This window comes from Dermacentor andersoni, chromosome 9, assembly GCF_023375885.2.
Source record: "Dermacentor andersoni chromosome 9, qqDerAnde1_hic_scaffold, whole genome shotgun sequence".
NCBI classification, from domain to species: Eukaryota; Metazoa; Arthropoda; class Arachnida; order Ixodida; family Ixodidae; genus Dermacentor; species Dermacentor andersoni.
In genome coordinates this window covers 98,991,986-99,002,120 of record NC_092822.1, presented here as the reverse complement: position 1 = coordinate 99,002,120, position 10,135 = coordinate 98,991,986, and the positions used below count along the sequence as shown (strand labels likewise).

At 48.9% G+C, this 10,135-nt stretch overlaps 1 protein-coding gene across 2 annotated transcripts in view; it reads left to right on the top strand.

Annotated features, from left to right (window-relative positions):
* Positions 1–252: 252 nt before the first annotated feature.
* LOC126527884 (uncharacterized) overlaps positions 253–10,135 on the top strand; it is a 57,265-nt gene continuing 47,382 nt past the window's right edge. For both annotated transcript variants that reach the window (XM_050175730.3, XM_055069323.2), the window contains exon 1: positions 253–2,965. In XM_050175730.3, the coding sequence (XP_050031687.3) occupies positions 2,638–2,965 (328 nt within the window). In that variant the 5' untranslated portion in view covers positions 253–2,637. The remainder of the gene's footprint in view (positions 2,966–10,135) is intronic.

Sequence of the window (10,135 nt, the reverse complement as noted above, 5' to 3'; positions counted from 1 at the left end):
GCAGCTGGTGTTAACGTAGCATCCGCATGTATCTTTTCTAGTGCAACCTGCTCACAGTGGAAGGGAATGGGCAGGAGGTCTGATTCGCACAGAGGTATCAATTTCTTAGAGCAAGCTTATAGAGAAAAGTACCTAAAGCACGAGAATTCAGCAGCGCCAAAGTCACTCAAAAACTTGCTGTGATGTCTGAAGACAATGCATTACTTGTCAGTATTTGCTGCACCAAGTCTTTTGCCACTTGTGTGTTGCATCTGAAGGCGAGTAATCGTTAATAAACGGCATAGTCATCCTTTGAAAGGCTTGTGCCCAGGGTAATAAGCTTAAGAAAAAAATGCTTGCCGTCCTCGCTTTCCCTCCCCGTTCAGCGTTGTGCCCGCGGGATTTTGTAAATGATTACCTCTCTTATCTTTGTGAAAGAGTATACAGATACTTCACTCTGTCCTGTCTTTCTTTTCACTCTTCTTGAATTTTGCGCAGTATGTAACTTGTTACTTGTTCAATCACAGATTAGCAGATATGGATACTGCTCTGGTCCGATCCTCCCAAGCACCCCCCCTCCCCGCCCCCTGCATCTTCTGTGGTGAATAAGACTTACCATAAGCATTATTTAATACAGGACAGGGATGGGTGGAGAAGTAGTGAAGGAGATGGAGGCTGGAATGTATTATGTAAGAGGTATGATAAGATGATGGACGATTCGAATAGATCTCATCAACTGCTGCGTAGTCATTCTATGTACACTCCATGGCAGTCTGCCTGACCAACTCTGTGCAGTGAAGGCTGCAGGTCACGCCAGCCAACCAGGACAAAAAACGAGATGAAGGGCTCCTCCATTGTCTGCCTATGATTGCCCTCCGTATGACACCGACCAAATAGAAGCTTAACGGAAAGATTGGTGGTGGAATATGGGTGATCACCCCTTCTTCTCAGAAGAAACAGCTGGCTCTTGTTACTGATTGGCTGACATGAGCTCTAGTTGTCGCTGCACCACACGGAGTTGGCGAGACGAAGTGTAGGAAACTGGCTTTTTCTTTTATCTCACTTTCTAGCTATAATTTTTTTCCCCAATTAATGGAAAGCAGTGTGTTTGACTAAGCAAAATTAGTTGGCTGCTTTATGTGACGTGTTTGTGTGATGCAGTGTTTATGTGTGAAATGGTTTGGGTTGTGACTGCGTCTGTCTGTGCGTTAATGACAGGAGGCAGATCTGAGTGCTTTAATTTGTTTGTCCTGTACCAGAACTCTGTGCAAGTTCTACTTGTACTGTGTGTATGATTTTTAACGTCTGTCCATTCGTGCATGTTTGTTTCAGTTAACTAAGTGTTGTAACCAGTGCTGTCTGGAGAGTGCAAAGTTAGCACCTTTCTTCTGACTCATTGAACCTACTGCTACAAGCACGGCCAGGGCAGTGTTGTAAAAACTGTGCTGTAATGTGAGACTAACGATAGGATGTGAACAAATTCACATCCTGCTCTCAGGGCTCATTCGTACTGGTGACTCACAGACATCGTGTGACAAAGCTCATTGACATCGTGTGTCATCGCTGACAAGCTGAAGTACTTGCTAATGGCCACTTTGGTCGAAAAGTGACTGTTTTGGTTTAGTTGCTCGCTGCTCCATTTTCAGCCGTGCATTGCAAATCTACTGAACCATCAATGGTGCAGGAACAGGATGTCCGTATATGCTGACGCTTATTTTACGCACCGATGGCAGTTCGAGCAGATGTGAATGGCATCAATCATGACACATTTTGACGTGGTGACTGGCAGGTAGCCAGTCACACATCAAAGGCTGGTATGAAAATCGGTCGCCATGTGTTGCCCCTTGGTTGCCAGTCATGGCTGGTCGTGCGATCCCTGTCTGTTGCTGGTATGAATACGCCCTTAGTCTTGTGTCTCAGCATGTTATTCTGATATGTGCAAGGAAAAACTGGACCAGCACAACAACCTGTTGGGCAGCCTTATCTCTCCACATTTAAAAAAAAAGAGAAAACTCTTTAGTCATGCTTTTTACTTGTTCAAATGCAGCTGAAGCATCATATGAATCTCGGAGCATGGTACATATCTTTAGCATACAGTTGTCTTAGCAGTTTTTTGGTCCCTTGGTCAGTGCTCAAATTTGAAGCAGCAGATAGTGCACTTTCTCAAGCAGATGGTGCCTTTCTTGGCAGGGTAATTTCACAAGAGAAGGTTTACAAATTGTTTGGTAGACCCGTCTACCTTTGGTTAAAGTTCAACTGCATATTAGATGAATCATTATGAGTCACTTGAGCTCAGGAAAACTGTAGCATGGTTTCTTTAATAGCTAGAAGGGGCAGTGTTGATGCATTTGCATAGACATGCCATTTGTTCACTCAGCTTAATTAAAGGCCAAGTCTGAATTAATCAGTGTACCACATCATTTTAGTCATCAGCACTTCTGTTGGTGCTAAAGCTGAAGTATATGTGAAGTGCTGTAAAACCCCTGTAATGCTATCACAGGAATTAAACATAATAGCTGGAGACATGCTGTTAGTTTTTTATGGACCAGATTTAAGTAACATCATAACTTTCAAATTGTATTGAGTAAGTAACGTCTTCGTTGTCGTCTGCCCTGTGTGTTTGAGATTAGTCCTATCGAGGGAGTTGTTTGACGACTCATGAAGCCCCCTTCTCTCTCAGCATGGCAGCAGCAGGTTCTGGCAGCCTCTCCGACAGACCCTTGGGGCACCAGCGGCACTGGCTATGGCTCTGGCTTTGACCCTGTGCTGCCACCAGCTGCCAACAGTGGCTCACGTGAGCCTCAGGACAGTGGGTCCAAGGCAGGCCGCCTGCAGTGCCAGTACTGCTCGAAGCGGTTTGCTTTCCGCAGCCAATTGGTTCCGCACCAGCGAATTCACACGGGCGAAAAGCCTTTCAAGTGTCCCTACTGCGGCAAGTGCTTTGCCTGGAAGCACAGCATGGGGCTGCACATGCGAATTCACATGGGTGAGTTGTCATTTGTTTTGTCTGCGGTAAGAATGCATGCAGTTTGCATACCAGACACATAACGAGCCGGTCGCTGAAGTCCTTGATGGTATCTGAAACTCAAATGTTTGAACCAATCAGGAGATATGTGACGAACCTGTGACAGGTGCATGTTTAAGAACCTCAGGTAGTCGAGTGAGTGAGTGAGTGAGTGAGTGAGTGAGTGAGTGAGTGAGTGAGTGAGTGAGTGAGTGAGTGAGTGAGTGAGTGAGTGAGTGAGTGAGTGAGTGAGTGAGTGAGTGAGTGAGTGAGTGAGTGAGTGAGTGAGTGAGTGAGTGAGTGAGTGAGTGAGTGAGTGAGTGAGTGAGTGAGTGAGTGAGTGAGTGAGTGAGTGAGTGAGTGAGTGAGTGAGTGAGTGAGTGAGTGAGTGAGTGAGTGAGTGAGTGAGTGAGTGAGTGAGTGCGTGCGTGCGTGCGTGCGTGCGTGCGTGCGTGCGTGCGTGCGTGCGTGCGTGCGTGCGTGCGTGCGTGCGTGCGTGCGTGCGTGCGTGCGTGCGTGCGTGCGTGCGTGCGTGCGTGCGTGCGTGCGTGCGTGCGTGCGTGCGTGCGTGCGTGCGTGCGTGCGTGCGTGCGTGCGTGCGTGCGTGCGTGCGTGCGTGCGTGCGTGCGTGCGTGCGTGCGTGCGTGCGTGCGTGCGTGCGTGCGTGCGTGCGTGCGTGCGTGCGTGCGTGCGTGCGTGCGTGCGTGCGTGCGTGCGTGCGTGCGTGCGTGCGTGCGTGCGTGCGTGCGTGCGTGCGTGCGTGCGTGCGTGCGTGCGTGCGTGCGTGCGTGCGTGCGTGCGTGCGTGCGTGCGTGCGTGCGTGCGTGCGTGCGTGCGTGCGTGCGTGCGTGCGTGCGTGCGTGCGTGCGTGCGTGCGTGCGTGCGTGCGTGCGTGCGTGCGTGCGTGCGTGCGTGCGTGCGTGCGTGCGTGCGTGCGTGCGTGCGTGCGTGCGTGCGTGCGTGCGTGCGTGCGTGCGTGCGTGCGTGCGTGCGTGCGTGCGTGCGTGCGTGCGTGCGTGCGTGCGTGCGTGCGTGCGTGCGTGCGTGCGTGCGTGCGTGCGTGCGTGCGTGCGTGCGTGCGTGCGTGCGTGCGTGCGTGCGTGCGTGCGTGCGTGCGTGCGTGCGTGCGTGCGTGCGTGCGTGCGTGCGTGCGTGCGTGCGTGCGTGCGTGCGTGCGTGCGTGCGTGCGTGCGTGCGTGCGTGCGTGCGTGCGTGCGTGCGTGCGTGCGTGCGTGCGTGCGTGCGTGCGTGCGTGCGTGCGTGCGTGCGTGCGTGCGTGCGTGCGTGCGTGCGTGCGTGCGTGCGTGCGTGCGTGCGTGCGAGCGAGCGAGCGAGCGAGCGAGCGAGCGAGCGAGCAAAGTCGAAAAAGTTCTAAAGTCCCCCGCATGGGAGTGAGATGCACAGGAGTGCTGACTTACCTGATAAAGCATTCCAGCTAATATCCCGGCAAGCCAGATTCCTTGTGGCTCAAGCCACAGCTGGTGCAGAAACTTGTTACTTGCATCCAGAGCTGCGTAGCGTTGCATCACCTGCAGTGGCCCATGCATGACGAGGTATGCAGCGATGCAAATTTGGCTTTCTGTTGGCTAATCGCCTGTTGTAGAATGATGCTTGCGTTTCCATGTTACCCATGTGGCATTGTGTGCGTGTGTGCTTTGACCACTTGTCACCTGCTAAATTTTTCAGGATATTTCGTTGGTTTTAAACACGTGGATATCTACTACTGTAAGTGCCAGTGTCATGGTAGTAGCTGTTAAAGAAATTCGATTTTGTACATCAGTATGTTTCTACTAAATTTACAGTTGAAATAACATATTGAACTTAAAAGCTATAAACAATTGCATCACGTTTATGGGCATTCAGCATGCACTGAGAGAAAATCGGATGTAAAGCTTTGCTTACTTGCATGTGTTTACATATTTTGCCTGTGTTCATGAACTGCCATTTATGGCATGCTTCCACCTGTGTCATGGCATACTATTTCAGTCTGCATGCTTTATATTGCCATATATACTTGTGTAATGAATACACTTGCTTAATAAATGCACCCTCAACCTTGCTTTTGAAAATTTTGGATCTTTGTTTTCCCTCGCAGAATAATGGCTCCCCCAACTTTGCTACTGTGCAATCCCATGATCAAACGGCCGTGCTGTAATTTCTCGTAGAGACTAGAATCTTTTGCTCTCGCACATGTGCAAAGCAAATACACTTATCAATGTCCATCGCTGTGTTGGAAATGCATGATAATGATGCCACATCAAAAACGCCGAGATAATGTAAACAATATTCTACAGTTAACTTACCTATGTAGGCTGCACAGCCATGCTAGCAGCAAACATGCCGTTGCAGCACACCTGCAGGGGCACTGGTTTGATGACTGAGAAGCTGACAGCAAAGAGAGAGAACACTGGTGGCAAGCGTTCAGTAAGAACAGACTGCAAATTGTCTTGGTTGTTTGGGACCTGACAGAAAGAGTGACCATGATAACGCTCAGTGTTCTTACCCCATGCCTGCCACCAGTGCTGGCACAAAAGCACCTGGCGTAATCCCTCGCAGAATAATCGCTCCCCCAACTTTGCTACTGTGCAATCCCATGATCGAACGGCTGTGCTGTAATTTCTCGTGGAGACTAGAATCTTTTGCTCTCGCACATGTGAAAAGCAAGTGCACTTATCTATGTCCATCGCTGTGTTAGAAATACATGATGATGCCACATAAAAAATGCCGAGATAATGTGAACGATATTCTACAGTTAACTTATGTTGGCTGCACAGCCACGCTAGCAGCAAACATGCCGTTGCGGCACACCTGCAGGGGCAGTGGTTTGATGACTGAGAAGCTGACAGCAAAGAGAGAGAACACTGGTGGCAAGCGTTCAGTAAGAACAGGCTGCAAGTTGTCTTGGTTGTTTGGGACCTGACAGAAAGAGTGACCGTGATAATGCTCAGTGTTCTTACCCCATGCCTGCCACCAGTGCCGGCACAAAAGCACCTGGCGTACTCGAGAGAGAAAGAAACTGCAACTGGCTCGCTGCAATGCAGTTTATGGACTTTACTCTGACGTAATAGGAGAGCATGTGTGCACAATGCACAGCTGGGCTCCATGCACGGGAAAGTCTAAGTGAAAAAGGGGAAGCTGGCACTTGGTCAGTATAGTGGGCATAGTTGGGCATAATGTCGAATTCACATGTCTGTTGCTCACTTTCTGCCCTCTTTGGTTTCGGCGTGTGTGATGGGCCTCAAGTCGAGTTAAATGCCTGCTGAAGGACAGAGAATTTATCTGCTCACAAAATGAAAATGCTGATAAACTTTGACATGCCCATGACCAGTACTGTTAAGAAAAAAAGTTGTACGCCGCATGCTTGTCAAGCAATAGGTGCTGAAATGCAGCACTTCAGCATCGTGCTTACGATCATAGCAGACAGCTGGAAGTGGCTGTGAGAATGAGCTGTTGTGGCACCACGATGTGGATGAAGCTGCTAGTGACCTGGACAACAGGTCTGGTGGTTCCGACGTGGAGTGAAGTGCAATAAAAACTCTGTTACGGTTTGCAAATAGTGTACATGTATTTTTGCTGCAGAGATAAGTTATCTAATGCAGTTTTCAAATCATTACCGGCTTACTTATCAATTTTTGCTGTTTTCCCATAAAGTTGACTACGCATAATAAATGCACCCCCCAACCCCCCCCAACTTTGCTTCAATTTTTTTTAGATAAGAAGTGTGTTCATTACGTGAGTGTATATGGTATGTGTGCTCTGCGAACCAGGCTAACATCTCCAGCTACAAGTTAAGCTTTCAATTGTGTTTACTACACACCAGGGCTATACAGTCGAACCCGACTATCTCGAACTCGTTTACATCGAATTATTCTATATATTGAACAATTTCTGGACACGGTATAGTTACAGTGAATATATGTTGCAAAAATTATGCTTACATCGAACAAAAATAGCAGCAACTCCCAATATATTGAACGTCAAGCGGCGGAAAAGTGCCCCCAGAAGTTGGATTTCTCTCGCGGTGGCAGGGAAACCCGGCAGCGCAGCTCCATCCAACCGCTTTCCCTACCGTGACCGTGCTGCCTCGGATGAGCTGTCGACACCCCCCTGCAAAAAATGATCCTGGCCTGCCCGCAGCGCATGCACAGACAGCCAATCAGAGGCTCTTGTGCTCTCGTCGCACAAGACGACGAGAGTGCGTTGTCTCGCTGCTTTTGTGGTTCATTGTGTGTGCCCCATGGGCCTTGTTACAAACGGCCTGCAGAGGTACCGACCTACAAAATTCTTCCAGCCCACCGCGGCTGCGGGGCTGGTGATCTACGGAGAAGCGACCGCCGAGTCAACAGCCTGTTGGCGCCGGCATGTCTGCTGCGGCGACTCGCTTTAAAGGATGACAATACGTCAGTCCCCAGCCCTTCGGTGCCACCATGTCTGCTGCGATGACTTGCTTTGTAAGGACCACGATGCGCCACGTCCCCAGCCGTGCGACGCCGGGATGTCTACACGCATTCGGCGGACCAAGTATTGTTAGTTGATTTGTTGTCACCGGTCACGGTTTGTTTGAAGCGGTGGAACTCCAGGAAGAAGTTTTGTGACGCCGTCTCACGGTTCTTAGAAGTTGTTAGTCAATGGACAGACGCGGCGGCCACTGTCTGAGGAGTCGACACTGGGATCAATAGGCGCCTGCTCGGGGCAGGACCCTTCTCTGCGAGAACCCTGTCATGTCGGTATGGTCAGTGAAACCTGTGCGGAAGTGAGTGTGTAAACCCTCCCCCTCCAAGGTGCGTCGGCGACGATGACTTTGGACACTCCCAGCGGTCGATGGTTGAACGGCTGCTTTCCCTCGCCTAGGTATCTAAGGAGGACAGAGTGTATTTAAGGAGCCGTCGTCGGCTGTTCGGTGTGCATTCCTATTTCAGTCATGCTAGACTGATGAACTGTAACATTCTCATGTAGATATTGTAAATAAATCTCATATATTCCTCATTCTCGATGAGAACAAGTCTCTCCCTTCAACGTCGTCCTCAGCGTGGATAAGTTGGACGACAGCATGGGCCAGCTACAATCTAGTTCATGCCCGAACCCAATCATTACAGCCTTCTCCCGCAGTGTTGCCGTGATAGAGTAGCAGAATTCGCCTTTCGTCGTGAAACTCAAAATCATAAATCGGGTCGAATGCGGTAAGAAGTCGGATGTCGCCGCAGTGTACAAGATTCTGAGGAACACTCTCAGCACAATCTTGAAGAATAAGGGGGAGATTAGGGCTAAAGCGACCAAACTCGCGACCCAGTGCCCGTGGCGCCCGATGCCTACGCACGGCCGTGTACGAGTGGTTTGTCTGAAATTGCTTCTGTGTGCTCGGTGATGACTGTAAATTCTGATGAATGCGACGAAGCCGTTGCCGGTGTTGCTGAAGTTTGGAGCGAGCTGTCAGAATTTCCGGAAGCTGTTGACGAATCAATGGTGGACAAGTTTGTGAGCGCAAATGATATATGTGTCGCAAACAAGAAAGCCCGAAAACGAAGACTACATTGCCGACATCGTACCAAGCAAAAGTGAAAGTGGGCACAATGAGGAAAGCAACGGCGATCCTTTGCCCACATCCTCCGTAGTGATTGGTGCGCCCGCACTAGTCCGGTGCTTCTGCGCGAATGCGGAAGGTTGCGGCCTCAGCTGCTCAGACTCCTTAGACAATGTGGGAAAGTGCGTGTGTTGCAGACAGCGAAATTGCCCAAGCAGAAGAAAGTGCAGGACTATTTCGTCCGAAACTAAGCTAGTTTCATCAATAAAGTGATTTTATAAATGGTGTGTGCTTTTATGGCATTCAGTTGTTTGGCAGGCTTATATTGAATTATGCTTTACATCGAACTGATAGGCGTTTTTCTGCGAGTTCGATATACGTTTCTGCGAGTTCGATAGGCGTTTTTCTGCGAGTTCGATTGCGAAGCAGAGTTCAGCCAATGTTTATGGTTTCGCACGCTTATGTTGCGATAACAGTATCTGTATCTTAAATACACAATACATTCTTTCATGTAGTATCAAGAATACAGATACTGATGCACGTCTTGCCATATGTATCATGATACAGATACTGATACACATGTTGCCAGATGTATCATCGTACTGGTACAAGATACCCAAAGAGTACCTAAGATAGTATCTAAGATGTATCTTCAATACTGCCCAGAACTGTTACACACTAAGCCATCTAATTCAGCGACTGGTGGCAGCAGTGGCCTAAAGATAGCAAGTGCAGGTGCTACGGAACACCAGCGCACCTTTGTTTTATGCTGGAACTTGGCTTAAAACAACTGCAATATCATTAAAGCAATGGTCACGATCAGCTCTCAGATCGTGCACAAGGATTGGCAGATAAGTGTGTACTAGGAAGTATACTGCTCAAGGCCGTAAACGAAACTCTCCGGTGAGCAGCTACAGATGTCCCAGCCCAACTCAAAACATTGTTGCCGTCAGAGCTTGAGTCTGGTTTTCTGTCATCTTCAGACTTGTAGCTCGGGTCCTTACCTTAGTACTTAATTCAGGCGCAAGTGCACCTTATTTCTGAACGGGACATTTTTCTCGCAGCGCAGTAGTCCGGGTCGCCGCTGCTGTGCGAGCGACTTTTGATAAATGCGTAGGAACACCAGCAGCGTCCCTCATCATGAAGAGAAGTGAAAGTAAAACTCTTGGAAACTGGCTGAAAATGCGAGGTCCACATGTTGTACATGCGGTGGACCTTAAGAAATGTACTTTGGTGAAATAAAACTACTGGAACTCTAAAGCAAAGCTCACTACTGAACAGCTGGCATCATTTTCTATTAATTATCACTGCTCAATACTGTCAGATGGCAAAGCTGAAAACATAATTTGATTCTTCACTTGCTGTGATTCTTTTGATCAAAAAAATGGGTGTTAGGGCAGCGTAATCACGAGCGGCATGCTTCGTTCTCAAGCACGGCAGTGGGTGACAGCCACACCCCTTTTCACTACAAAAAACACACACACATTAGTTCGCGAAGAGGTCCGTCAAACATTACAACATCACCAGAGTGGGAAAATTTAAACTGATTCTAAATGTACAAGCCTGCACTAACCATTGGGTGGTGCTAAGTGCATAAAAAGCTACTCAAACATGTCGAAATCGCTGATTTA